Raw genomic sequence first — 15,131 nt, 5'->3', positions numbered from 1 at the left:
TAAACACGGATAAAACAAAAAGATTTACATATGGTTCTTAGGTCGAATGGAAGCATAGCTAAACACATAGGGACAGATGCTCAGCTGGTATAAAGCACTGAGGCTTTGAGTGCTTTAACATGGACACCCATTTTCTGGCTGTTTGTCATTTTAATTGTGTAACCATAACATTGCAGTCACATGGGGTTTTTTCCATTTTTATTTTCTTGCTTGATTTTTATTTTAAATAGAGAATTGTTTATGCTGAATAGGGCCAAACCATCATACTAAAAATCAGCCTAAGTAGACTTCTTGTTCTACAGCAGGAAAAAAATAAAATATTCCACCCTTATTTAAAGTAACACACAAAGTGCAAGCCCAGCCCTCTAGTGGTTGCACGACAGGCTGCCATTAGCAGATCACTGTTTAAGACCAAGTTCCTGACTGAGCAGAGGTTAGAAGCAGAGGCAAAATGCCCTAGTGTTCTATGACAAACAACTCTAAAGCAAATGGAGTTGCTCTGGATTCACGCTAGTGTAACAGTGCAGTATTTGTCCCAATGTGCTCATTTCTTAGGGAGAGGGAAGCAGTGCAGGTGGCTTTGTAGCCATTCTGTGGCTGTTTCACGAGTAGTGTTTGCAGGTTCTGAAGGGAGTAGCATTTAGCACTCACTGAGCCAAGAAAGATGATCCCTGCAGTGAGATACCTTCTGGTGAGGGCAGTAACAATTAAATGGGGTGTAATGGTCCAGTAGACAAGACACAAGACTGGGAGACCAGACTCTGCACCTGATCTGGTGTATGGCCTTGGATGGAGATCTAAAGCACAGAGGGAGAGATTAAGTAAGTCACTCATCACATGGGGCTAGGAATACTTGCCCACCTATCTGAAGTGTTTTGTGGGCTACGATTGTAAAGTGCAATAGAAGTTGTGAACCTTATCTGTGGGAGCAGTTGTCAGAAATGAAAGGACTCCTTAACCTGGGACAGAAAAGGAGAATGCCACTTCCATTCCAGCCCCAACAGGAGCCTCCCTCCCTGCCCCCCAATCTCATGACATGAAACAGCAGCAATTACTCATTCTTTAAAATATATAATTAATTCACAAACACTGGAACGGCTCCCAGTTGATACCAGCATCACTGGGATCTGATTCTTGCTTTGTGTTGGACGACATTCTGAACTGGACTGGCCCCACTGACTGAGTGACTGAGCTAATCAGCAGTTAGTTACGATCCCAGGCTAGCCTGGCCCACACCTGTAGAGCATTCAGCACTGTGTTTCAGCACACGCTCTCCCCCCATGGCTGATGTTAGGGCAGTGCTGAAGCTCTCACTGATGCTCTAGGCAAGGGGCAAGAGAAGGAAAAGGCACCGCAAAGACACAACAGGCAGCCCACTCCCACCCTGAAAAAAGGGCCAAACAAACTTGACACTAAGCAGAAAGTTAAATTAGATTAGAATTCTGTCCTTAGCCTCAGTGCAGCCCAAAGCACCCAGGTTAGTTGACTTTCCAGTCGTTCTCTTAAGGCTCCTACAGAACCAACCTATCAGGGAAATATAAGAAATAACAAATGCAAAAGTCTGTGTATCTCATTCTGTTCTCTTGAAGCAAGATGTTACAAGTGAAGCCCTCCTACAAAACAGCAGCGAGGGCACGTACCTTTGTACGTAGGTATTGTGTCCATCTTGACATTGGAGGTGTAGTTAGTCTCATGGGGCAAGCAGGGAGGAACTCGACAGATAGAATAGGGGTTGTAGTCTTGTTTATATACTGAGATTAAATCCATGTTCTCATCACTCTTGACATACTTTTCAGGTGGTTTGAATTTCACTGGCAACACTTCATGAGGTACATAATCTCTCCTGTGAATAATAAAGGCAATACATATTACTCGTGTCTTTGTCTGGAGGACTAAGTATATGTTCCTTTTGCTGGACACCCAAAGAAAGTTTGGATAATGCAGTAAAGGTGGCTAATGCAATACACAAGACGTTCACTTGTAGAAAGCTGGCAGTACTCCTGTAATTACAATATGTGTGAAACAGGAGCATGGACTCCTTCAAGTGGGCCAAATTCCTCCTCCTTGGAACTCAGTGGGTTTACACAGAGTTAATTATGGACTTCAATGAAGTTAGACCAAAAAAGAATCTAGCCAATGAGTTTCGTGGACTCCTTCTAATCTGTGCACATCACAAAGCCCACCACACTATTTAGAGGCCCATGTTACAGGTAAGGTCCACGTTGGTGGAGCAGGTGGGCATGTTTCTCTTAAGGACTGAGCTGGGCCAGGGCTTGTAATAGGCATGGCCTGAGACAACGCCATCACTCCGTAATATTTATGAGCAATAATTTCTTTAAGGCTGGAATTTTTTAAAATCCCAGTCAAAGTATTTCAGCCCTGTGACTATTTTGGGAAACATGCAAGACCCCCCCTCTGTGCAGGGGGAATGGCAGGTATCCTCTGACAGTGCATTCCCCAGCAGCCCAGCCAACGAAGGGGCTGCTGCATTTCTGGATGGGGCACTATTAATGAAAAAGATGTTAACCATTTCCTCAACTGGTGTTTTTCTGTTCTTAGTGTGGTTGTGTGGATCAACTTCTACTGTGTGTATCATTATAAAAAACACATTGATGCAATATCTTTATATATATATAAAGTTTTGCTGGACTAAGATAACTATTTAAACAGCCAGAGACCAGTGCTGGATGACCGGTCTATTGTATTTTCATTAACATGGTCCTATGTCATGGCTTAGCTCCTCCAGGGTACCACAGCCACTTTGCACCAAACCGCCAGCCCAAAAGCTACAGTAACTGTCCCCCAAAGATCTTTCCAACATCAGACAACATAGCAACCACTGTGCCACTACACCTTGTTGCTGGTGGAGGGAGCACAGCGGGGGCATCTCTGTACCCTATTGCTCCCTAGCTGCTGTATCTGTCCCTAGGGTCACAGGCCAGGGGACCAAACCAGCACAACAGCATAGCCCACTCTGAGTGGTGCTGTGTGTAGCAAGAATCTAGGCCGTTGGCTTTTGCGGATTATACAAAAGTCACCAAATGTAACCAGAGGACTGCGACTTTGGAAATAGGGAAATGGAATTTCAGATGGAAATTTACATTTCCACTAGACTAACAAAGAGATACCATGATTGAAAGCCTTGAGTGGCTCCTGCACGCGGAACTTGAGTCTGGCATTTGTATGAACTTTGGACAAGTGTTCCACATCCAGCTGCTCATGCTTCAGCAATGAATGTAACCATGGCTGCACAAATTGCTATTGGGATCTACTGAAAGAGCAGAGGTCGCTTGACCCATCACACAACAGCACATCCACCTCAGAGAGAAGCAGGGCTTGAAAAGTACCTTCCCCGGCAGCTCTTTGGGTCTCGCATTAGATGGAGCACAGATGAGAAAGGGATTATTGATGACAGAGCCTGAGGTCACAGAGTAAACAGCAATATATTCAAACATCAACTAGAGGCCTTCAGCTGAGGAAAGAGAAATCAAATTGCCAGCTGTGTATTGAAGATTCAGAGTCTTGCATTTTAGTAGCATAACACAGCACATGCTCCGCTAGCAGGGAGCAGGTTTGCTGATTAATTTAGGGGGAAGTCAGGAAGGGGCACAGTTAAACCTGAGGTCTTGTATTTAAATTTCACAATCTGAACAGCAGCACAGCTGGGATTCAAAAATGGTTCAGCATTGCACAGCATGATACTTTGTGTATCTCATTTTCCCCATCATCATTAAAACCACATGGCCAGTTATTGTATGTACGGTTTAGCATCTAGAAGTCCCACTCTTGGACCGGGCCCCTGTTGTGCTAGGTACTGTATAAAAAGATAGTTCCTGATCCAATGAGCTTAGGCCTGCCAGCCTTACTCAGTTCTTTTTCATGCAGAATTCCTGTCGACTTCCCAGGGAGTCTGCCCAGTGCTGCAAGTGAGTAAAAACGAGGGTGAAAGCCAAGAGCCCAACCATGCCCCGTCTCAGCCGATAACATTTCCCCATCCTGGAAGGGTCAGCTGCCTTCACAGCAGCAGCTCACCCCAAATTTTGGCTCCTTACATTATCCCCCAATGTCCCATCCCTGTCCCCCACAGCAAAGTTATCACAGCCCCACTATGGAGCACGTAACTAACTGTTCTCCTCAGGCACTCCTTGAGGGAAGCAATGCTTATTCCCCACCCCCACATTCATTCTCTCACCCTCCCTCCCTTCCACTGTTTCTTACTTGAAAGTTGTCATTCCCTCCACGGCCACTGGCTGCTTCTGGTATTCTGCCTTGGCCTTGAACGAGTCTCTGGGATGGGCGTAGGGATATAGAGGGTATTGCTCCACGTACTCCGACAGGAAGCATGGTTTCTCACTCTTCTCATAGATCCTGGTGGGAAGATGCGGGCAATGGTGGCGCCTGTGCAAAAGAGTAGCATGGATGTTATCGACTGAGCCTCAGGGAAGAGCAGAGATGTTGGTGCAGGGCTTCAGCAGCACTGGTTACGAATCACCCACCATCAGAAGTAACTAATTACAACTAACTATAGGACATTACAAATCATCAGGCAAAGTCCTGGCCTGTACTAATGACAACCTATGAAAAAACACCATCCTTAGGTTAGAACAATAAGTTAACTCAAGCTAGAAAAAGTTAGCTCGTCCTAGATTTAGCTAAATACACTCTACTGGGCCAGACTGGGCACTCCATTTAACACCCTTTTGCTCAGTTGTTCTGATTAAGGATTGGAGTCTCCACAGCCTGCATCTTGTGCAATGGTCCAAAGCCATGCAAAGTGTGTGTGAAGTACTACCAGGTCAGCACTTACCCCTGTGTGGCATTTCACACTCACGTCACACCAGCGCTAAATGGTTGTGTAAGTGCAAGACGAGGGAGAATCCAGCCCTAACAGCATAAACCTGCTCCCATTGACGCAGTGACATTTCCATTGCCGTCAATAGGAACAGAAGCAAAGGGACTCTATACCGCAAGGCACTGAGTGCGCTCGATTCCCATTGACACTTGGCTGTGTCTTCTGAAACCCTGAAGGCCTGTCAGGTTGTGAAACACTCTATTACAGTCTACTGCCAAATGGCATATTTACGGAGCTTTACTTCCTTTTAAACTTATTTACAAACCACACTTGCATCTAGCACATTTAAAACCATTCCTTTGGCTCTCGACACGTCTTGCGTTGGCAAAGTAGCATAATGCCTGGAAACATCTGCATACCTTTGGATTTTCAAGTTGATGCAGGTCATAAGCCAGCATTGTAAACAATAAACCTTTCAGAATGGATCCCTGAGGTACGCTCTGCACAAGCTTAAAAAATTCTGAAATCTAGTGCTGAGCTAAACAAACATTCTCTTTCAGATTAAGCAAATCAAAACCAAAGTCAAGGTCACTCTGTTTTTCACTGATAGTAAGTCAGGGACTTTATGGAAATCATCAAATAATATACTCATTTCAAAACCATTAGCCAAAGCTTGATTGATGCTATCTGTAATTTTAAAGAGGCTCCCTCTACTTAAAAAGCCACTTTTCTGTCTGGAAAGCTTTTACATACTAAGTAACCCCTGAAATCAATTCAAAAGAAATTGGGCAGGGCGGGTGGGAGTGTTAATATTTTCTTTGTGCATTTGACAGCACTTTGCTTTCACTGTATGGTTAGTTACTCAGTTTCACCTCTTGTTTATGTGGCTCTTTCACATTACAGCAAAGGAGAGACTGTCCCATAGAAAATGTGACTGTAGCCCTCCCCGCCTCCAGCCCCAAAGGGACTTGGAGGTAGGTGTAGAGAGGAGCTACTTTTAACTCGTCTTTTGAAATTGACAGGATTTCAAGTTATTTGTAGTAATTATTGCTGCTGTTACAGGAGCATCCAGGAATCTCAGTCAAGGATCCCCTTTGTGCTAGGTGCTGTACAAACAAGACACAAAGATGATAGGCCCAGTCCCAAAGAGAGGGTTACAAATTTAGGTGGCAGTGATCCTTTAAGGAAGTATCTCAAACCAGATTCAGAATAGTTGTTATGAAAGACTTAATTGGTAAATTGTAATAATATTTCTCTAGACAACACTAGAAGTGTTGATTAGAACAAGTAAGTTTAATGGCTCATTTGTGGCTTTAAGCCAGGGCTTGAGGCAGACACATCTCTCTGGGAGTGCTGGACAGTGCATGAAGGGACTAATTATTGCTACACCTTGTTCCAAGCATCAGTGTTCACAAGCCAGTATGGGAAAGACTCATGTTGTCTCAGATAGGCTCCTGTCCAGGTACTCGGTGACCAGTTTATGCCCTGAAACATGGGGATTTATATCCCTCTTTTTTTTTTTTAACTCAACCTCCTGTTTTGCTGCGTAAAGACTTCAGGAATGGGCCAACAGGGATTACAGCTAGAAAAGACCTATGGTTTTATGTCTAGTGCATCATCCCTGCCAGTGTGTGATTATTCCTTTCTGTATGCTCTCCAGTGTTCTATCCAGTCTCCTTTCAAGTTATTCAAATAATGGGGCTTCCATAGTTAATAAAGAAGCTGTTAAATCAAATGTTTGTCTATCTAGCATCAGTCAATGTCTGATTACCCAAAGTTACAGAGGTAGCCACTGATCTATGTATGGAGTCACACAGAATTATTTTCCAAACTGCAGGTCACAAGGGAAGGACAGACTCTGCTCTCAGATAAAATTAGCCTTTGCTTGACAAGCCAATTTTCTACGCTGGCTATGAATCTTTCCATGAAACTGTAAGTCAGAAAGAGCCCCGGTAGATTCATCTTTGCTTTGGAGAGGCTTCAGGGCTTGGATGGATAGTGGAATGAAGGAGATCATCCAAGTTTGTTACCATGTTTGAAGAGTTAAGTTTAAACTGGCAATTTCAAAAAAGCCTAAGAGAGGTAGGCACCCATCTTCTAATGAAAGGCTAGTGAAAATGGCACCACTCCCCCATTCAAGGTCAACTCTTAAGTGCCTTTGAAAATCCCAGAATTTATTCAGACGGAAAGAGGACAAAAAGGAAAACAAGGGGCAACTCTTCCCCCTACTCCTAGCCCAACTTGGCCTTGGTGCAGAGTGTTTTGAGGGGATGGAGAAAACACTCAATCCTCCCAAACAAGAGGCCACTCAGAAGCGACAGACAGACAATGACCTCTAATGCAGTCTCATAGCATCCACAGCAATTCCTCCTTAGCCCACCAGGGAAGGAAATGGCTACTGGATTCTTCCAGCCTCAAATGTGCTGGCATCATGCCTGACCTTAAGCTCCTTTCCTTCCTCTGCGGACTGGACACAGTGAACTCCTGCTGAGTTCAGCTTTGCAGTGAGCAAGAGGTGCATGAGGCCCTGATATCCAGCCAGTTACAGCAGAACCACACTGAATCCACTACAGCAACTGTTACTTACTACTCAGACTATGGAGAAAACATCTATACTGCAAAAAACTGGAGGCATTCAGAGCAGGATGGACATGTCATTGCCCTGCATTGTGTGCAGTCTTTTACACCAGAGCAAAGAAAGTGCAAAGAGTTCACTTTACACTGGAGTAAGTGGCTGCACGCAATGCAAGGCAACAATGAACTGAGTCCTAACTTCCTTTTAAGTATGGGGTATGCCACTAAGCCGGGGTAGTGCCAAGCTAATAGGTGCTTTACAAGGAGCATAGATACTTAACACAGAGCTTTACTGGCACTAGCTAAAAATCCATTTGCCCTGTGTGTACCGTTGATAGTAGATAATAAAGAAGGGTCCCTTCTGTTCTTCTGTAGAACAATCTTAATCAAATGTCCTAAAAGGCTGAAGATATTCAGTCAAGGAGTGATTTCATTCATTTACTTATTTGGATTTGTAAAAACACAGGAGACACCTTTCTGTTCAATCTCGGCACCTCGGATACATATCAATCTAAGGAAAAACAGAAACCCACGGCATACAATCATGCTAAGTAACCAAGCAGAAGTAAACCATACTCCATACTTTTCCCAAACATCACCCCCAATAGTCCTGCCTCTCTAGTCGCCCTTCTGCAAAGCTGTGCTCTGCATTGTGCCTTCTAGTTTCACCTAATAGGTGCAGATAACCCCGTCATCTGCACAGCGTGGAAGGGGGCAGCAATTGTGTGCGCAAGGCCCTCACTCTGCCTGGAGATGAAAGCAGCCCCTCCATGTGAACATTGGTCATTTGAGGACTCTGCTACAAATTGCACATAGGTGAATTTGCCATGCCAACAAAGTGCAGAGCTGTGAAGCTGCAGGTTCTCCTGGTAAGATTACAGGAGACCTACCATTCACAGCAAAATGCCGCAATGATTAATGCTGCTCGGAGCTCCGGCCTCAGAATCCCTGACCAAATTGAGCTGAAATTGTTCCATATGACTTCTAGACTCCTTCCTCTATCCTGACCTCACACCTTGCTCACTAGCTGGTCTATCATTGGTTCTCTCCTTCATTCATTTGCTGAACAGAGAGGGTCACAGGAATCCGCTCCCCTGAAGATAGTGGTACGGTAGTGCTTGAATGATGTGGACCTCAAGAGGGAGATGATCCTTGTAATGCGAAAGGGCCTGGAAATATTCTCAGTCTCCTGCAAACAGTCTCATCCCAGGCCCATGGAATTGTGGCAGCCCGGGGCAGATATTTATTGTGTTGAGCAGAGCCTAGCTTGGTCTGGAGATAGGCCTGGGTTTAAACCCAGACTCTTTGCCTGCCTCAATATATACACTCAGCCTCTTTCAATTATTTTTTCATTCTCCAAGCTATACGCTTGTATATTCTATATTTAATATCAGATTTTGAAAACAACACTTGGAGGTGTCTGAAAGTTAGATGTTGAGGCACGTGCTTACCCATAATAAATCATCCATGGCAGGGTGGAAAAGTAAATGTCTAAGAAGTGTTGTGCCTTCTACTTCTTTGCCCAAAATTGTGACGTATGCACACGTTACTGTAACACTTAGTGAATCTCATACACACAATGAGCAGGGGAAAGGATAAACTGGTGTTAATTCACCACTGACGTCTGATAAAGCAAGCCACTTTTGCATTGAGAGAGCCTTTCTTAAAAACTGTTTGAAATGGACACTACTGTAAATCACAGAGCAAGATACTTAAAAACAAGGAGTAGACCAATACTGAAGCAAACTTTGAGCTCTACTTTACTGTTCCTTTTGGCCCTGTAAATATTTATAAAACAATTACACAGTCATTAGGCTCTGAAGTCACTGTTATCTGAACATGGTAAGTCTGTATGTCAGTGAGAGTTTAATAGTTAATGCAGCTGGGCAAATGATAGGGAGATTACCTCATGGATTCTGTTGGTTTTGGTACCATAATTTCTAACCCCTGATTATCCATAAACTGTGACATTTGTTATGTTCCCATGGATGCTTCATAGTCTTGAGTCTCCTCTGATGTACACCAGCACAAATTATACATGACTCCATTGGAGTCAATTGAATTACACTGGTATAAGTAATAGGAGAATCAGTCCCTATGTTTTTAATTTCTATTAATAATTAGGAAGCAATGGTAGTACCTTCTGAGAGTTTCCATTGTAACTCTGACTTTGCAGCCCCAAATCCTTCAAGTAATATTGACTTCAAATTTAGTAGGTTAGGTCTGGGCCTAACATAGAATTTTGCTACAAAACGCGAAGTGGATTGGACACTTGGGCCTAGATCCTCCAAGGTATTTTTCTGCCTTACTCCCATTGTTATCAATGGGAGTTAGACACCTAATACCTTTGAGGATATGGGGCCTTGGCTCCTGAATGTTGGAACCCTAGACAGAGCGATATTCAGTAGTGTTCAAAAAGGCTTTTCATTTTTTTTTCCCCTGTAAGAAGAGTGATAATGTAGCTATGGGGTACAGGTGTTGACAAGCTTAGGTCAGGACATCAAAGGAGTGCTAGAGACCTAAGCTTTCATTTAAGAAAATGTAACTCACTAGCATTTTTCCTTGCAGTGGTATACCTAATTGCTGAGGAGATTTGTCATATAAAAAAAACCAAGCAATTTTTCTATAGGCAGTGTCATGAGGCTAGGGAATGGGATAGGAGTTAAAAAAAGAATTATAGTTCCACACAAAACCTTGGTGTGGTTAAGGTTGCAAGCACATATCAGAAATTTGAGCACATTACCTTTCAAGGACATTAAAACTGAAAATGAATAAGCAGCGTCAGAAACCCAAAAAATGCAGAATTAAGGTTACAAGTCTCAGACAATGCACATAAATTCCTTAATTGCCTCCAGGGTGATGCTCTGAGAAAAGAAGAAATACATACTGCCCTATCCATCCATAGCTAACATTTTCATTTCATCAGTGACCCCAAAAGACTAGAATTATGCTTCAATCTTAATCATACAGTAGAGGTACCACTTTATGGCCATCTTTACATTAATGCAAATTACACATACAATAGTTTTACAAATTCCTGATTAGAAAATAGCATAGTGAAGGCAATCACTACTCATTCCTAAAAGGGCCCAAACTTGTTCCTGAGGGCATTCACCTCCTTTTAGAAGATGCTCATCATATTGCAGGATTGAGACCTATTCGAGGGCAGCCAACTCTCCAAGTGTCATTAGACACAGAGCAAGCAAATTTTATATCCTCTGGCCATGAAATTAGAGCACTTACATAAAAAACCAAATGTAAATCCAAAGAAAGAAGGAGTCCTCACTACTAGAGGTAGATGTGCAATATTGTTTTGTAATCATAAATCAAAGCTAAACCACATATTGAAGAAGAGCTGTAGATGTAAGATAGTCATCATAATATGGTCTCATACAACTGCTGAACTCTGAGCCACATAGGATTTCTGTAATTTTTAGAAGGAAGAAAACAGGTTCCATAGTCAATATTATATGGACACTATTAGGAAAACAAGTAAGTGTGTTATATTTTCTTTGTGGGGAAACAAGATACAGAATACAAGTTTTGTACTGATAAACAACCAAGCCATCTTAAAATACTGTGGGAGTGATTTTCAGGTTTCATAGAAATCAATGGAGCAATGACAGTTTACACCCACTGAGGCTTTGCCCCATATTTTGCTTGAACCAGTTAGGATGCACTAGTGTTCTGCCACTAAACCCAGGAGATGCTTTTTTCATCCTCCTAGAAATTGTTTTGAAAAGGCTTGTTCTGAAGTTGCTCTGAAACAAGGCTAGAACAACGGTGGCTGATCACTTAATGTTTTGTAGCTTGCTCACTACTATCCGTATCTTCCAATAGCTGAGATTATGATTGTCACTTTGGAGTTCAACAGCTTTTGCAGGATCTTACTCTCCTGCCAAGTCCCATGGATTTCAGCAACCTTAGTCTCCCACTGTAGGGTACAACTAAGGCCCATTAATTTCAGGGACCCCATAAAGGAACATGGAATCTTGAATTCTTCTCTTCCAGCACCAAAATGTGATCTTGACTCTAGGATTCATGAGTTACAGAGGTGTTTTTTTTTTTCTTGCAGCTCTTTGAAGACATAGGGTCAGATTCAGTCCTAGTGTAAGAGGGTGCTACAGCAAAATTTCACCCACTTATATTAAGGCCAAATTTGGCCTATGATGCATGGTATAAGTGGTTAGTGACAGTACTATAGCAGTTTCTTCCACATGCTAATTTTTCCCCTACTGTTACTCACACCTTCTTGTCACCTATTTGAAATGGGCCATCCTGATTATCACTACAAAGTTTTTTTTCTCCTGCTGATAATAGCCCACCTTAATTGATTAGTCTCATTAGAGTTAGTATGGCAGCTCCCATTTTTTCATGTTTTGTGTCTGTCTTCTTAGTGTATTTTCCACTGCGTGCATCTGATGAAGTGGGTTTTAGCCCATGAAAGCTTATGCCCAAATAAATTTGTTAGTCTCTAAGGTGCCACAAGTACTCCTGTTCTTTTTAGTATAATATTGTTTTCCCTTATTCAGAAGTCCAGTTCTGATACCTGTGTTGCCCCTCTGCTGAGTGGGTAGCAGGCCTTGCAGGTCAGCTTCCCAGTGGAGGAGAAATCAGTGACAGAGAGTCTGGATAGACTCTAAGTGTAACTTGCTTTATTTACACATACAAGCCAGTCCTAGAAGGGAAGTGGTCAAACAACATGCAGGACAATCCCTTTTCCCAGGAATCTCAACCAAATGCCAAACACCCAGTGCTTCAAGAATTAACTCTAATCAGAGGCCCAAGCAGAGAGCAACCTCTCCTGATCACACAGATCCCTCTTTCCCAGAGCCACCTCTACACAAAACTTAAACCAACCCAGCATGTCTTTGCAAGAGTCAAAGCTTGCTCAGCCCATACGAAGAAGAACTTGGGAGGATGTGTGTAACAATGCCACCAGATGCCACCTATTATAATGATACTATCTTATGCTTCTACAGCACCTTTCATTCCAAAGGCCCCCAAAACAGTGCACCAGAGGAAGGACCTCTGCTCATTGTGCAACACTGGACAAAAAAAGCAAACACAATATTAAGGTACATAAGAAATAAAATAGAAAATGACACTGGGAATATTTTAACATCATTACCCAAGTCAATGATATGCCCTCACCTGGAATGCTGTGGGGGAGTTCTTGCTAGCCCATCTCAAAAAGGATTTATCAGCAATACAGAGGGTGCAGAGGTGGACAACAAAATGGCTAGAGACCTGGAGACACTTCCATGCAAAGAGAGATTGAAAACATCCAGACGCTTTAGTTTAGCAAATAGACAAATAAGAGGGGCCATGATAGAGGCATTCAGAACTATGACTGGTGTGTAGGATGGAAGGTAAATAGAATGCTTCTATTTACCCTTTCTCATGATACAAGAACAATGGGATGTTTAAAGAATTTGAAAGGTGACAAATTAAATATCTTTTCACACATGTAATTAGCTTGTAGAACTCATTGCTACTAGGCCAGGAGCATGTCTGGATTCCTAAAAGGATTGGACATTTGTATGGATAATGAGAAAGATCATCTACTGTTTGATAAGGGCAATTTATATAATGGTGATATACCTTCATGCTTCAGGGCATAAGAAAATTCTTTCCCTTTTGGCTGGGGGTTACTTCAAATTGCCCATTGATGCCTCTGGTGCTGGCTGCTATCAGAAGCAGGATACTAGACAAGATGGACCACTGATGTCATCTGGAATGCAATTCCTAGCTTCCTAGAAACTCTCAAATCATAAGGGGTAGCACCTAACAGTGTTAGTTCACACAATGAAGAATCCGCAGTCCATATCTTTCTCTCTCCATCATAACATGCCTTCTGTAGTGCAAGGTATTACAGAAAAGCTTATTGAGACATGGAACAGCATATGTTTCAGCTACTAAGTCATCACCTGGCTCTTGTGCCATGATGATTTGCCAGTTAGAACATGTGTTAACTGATGGCTAAATAAGCTTCTCTGTAATACCTTGCACTATAGAAGGCACTTCATGATGTAGGACTAAAGGTATGGATTAAAGATCCTTCACTGTGTGAGCTGATAGTAGTTGAGCGCTCTATGAAGCTTTCCTTGTCCTGCACAGAGCACTTCTGGTAATTAAAAGCAAATTGCAAGATGATTACAAGTAGGACTTATGTGCCTTACAAGCTCTGGGCCAAATTCTCTGCTCCATTGACACAGCTCCATTGACTTCAAGAGCATTTCACCCATTTATGCTAGTAAAGACTCTGACCACATATATACAAGACTCACTGCATTAAGCACTGGAATGCAGTCAGCACTGGAGTGAAACAGAGTAGCAATTCAACAGCTCACACCACACAATTGTTTAGGTCAGGAAGGATGGTCTTGTGACCATAGCATTGGACTGGGACTCAAAACATCGGGGTTCAATTCTAATCTATTCTCTGCGACATTGGAGAAGTCCCTCAGTCTTGCTGACTCCCAGTTCTCCATCTGTACAAGTTAGCTAATAACATTTCTCAGTTACAGAAGGTTGAGATTAAATTCAGTAATGTTTGTGAGCATCTCATACTAGAGCAATGATGCCATAGAAAAATCTATTAATAATAAACAAAGTAAAGGAGAATATTGTATCCAGCTGAAACTGCAGCAAGAATGTAAGGCAAGCAAAATGTAAGTACTCACATTACAATTTGGCCAGGACAACTGGGTTGTTATTAATTAAAGCATTTCCGTCTCGTTGTCTATAGCTGGACACACAGCTGAAGATAACTTATCAATGGGTACCATGACTGTTACTAAAGGGCAACATCTCATGAATTAACCAGAAGTGGTTCTCACAGCATCCCAAAGGCCTTGGCTTTATATTGTATCCAACAGCACAATCTCCCCTACTGCCACACTAAGACATTGATCCAGTGCTGACTCAGAGGAAAGAGGTCCACCTGCTGGGTCACCAGCATTACTTCCTGCAGCAGCTGGTTTGCCTTGGAGGTTTCTCATTCAAGTGCTGGCCAGGCCTAGCCAAGTTTATACAAATCTCTGCTTCAGATCAGATGATACCATCCCTAGGACAACACCATAGGAAGTGTGAGAGAGGCAGTAACAAAGGACTGGGGAGCACATTCTAGCACTACAGCCGGAATCTAGTGTCAGCCCAAGCAATGGAGAAACAATCAGAGGTTCAGTCATATGAATATAGATAGATGTTTAGGGAGGGAAAAAACATACATGCATAATTTGTCAAAATGTATTACATACATACATTGGGTGTGATACCACCACCAGGAAAATGGAAACACATTGTGCATAAAGGCATATGGAAAGTCGAATCTGTTGCTTTTAAATGGTTTTAAATAAGACTTAAATGCACAATAAAAGGCAACTGTTCCGTCAGGAGAGCAGAAGTCTGACATTTCTGTGATTATAACTATACAAAAGACTTTAATTTGAAACCTTTACGAGGCTAATTGTAATTCCCACAAAGCTCAGAAACAGTTTTCTTCATGTCATGGATGTAATGTTACACGCTGGGTGATAAACCTCACTTCTCTACCCCGCACCCCAACATGTTAAAACATATGGGTCAATATGTAAAGAGAGATTCTATTTTACATGAAGCTGGCATGTGCATGCACACACACACACACATGGAGCCTGCACAGTGTGGGCAAAATAAAGCTGTGGGTTTTCTTCAAGTGTGGATTAACTGTGAAAGGCAAAAGCTTAGCCTCTGTTCTTGACCAACTCTGAAGGCCATGACA

The 15,131-nt window shown here is 42.6% G+C and overlaps 1 protein-coding gene across 1 annotated transcript in view; it reads right to left on the bottom strand.

The window, feature by feature from the left end:
- SAXO1 (stabilizer of axonemal microtubules 1) overlaps positions 1–15,131 on the bottom strand; it is a 64,497-nt gene that overhangs the window by 5,185 nt on the left and 44,181 nt on the right. The window contains exons 2-3 of the mRNA XM_050944251.1: positions 4,219–4,398; positions 1,641–1,843 (exon numbers count right to left, since the gene is read on the bottom strand). Of these exons, the coding sequence (XP_050800208.1) occupies positions 1,641–1,843; positions 4,219–4,398 (383 nt within the window). The remainder of the gene's footprint in view (positions 1–1,640; positions 1,844–4,218; positions 4,399–15,131) is intronic.

This window comes from Gopherus flavomarginatus, chromosome 3, assembly GCF_025201925.1.
Source record: "Gopherus flavomarginatus isolate rGopFla2 chromosome 3, rGopFla2.mat.asm, whole genome shotgun sequence".
NCBI lineage: Eukaryota > Metazoa > Chordata > Testudines > Testudinidae > Gopherus > Gopherus flavomarginatus.
This window is presented reverse-complemented; position numbering and strand designations above follow the sequence as displayed.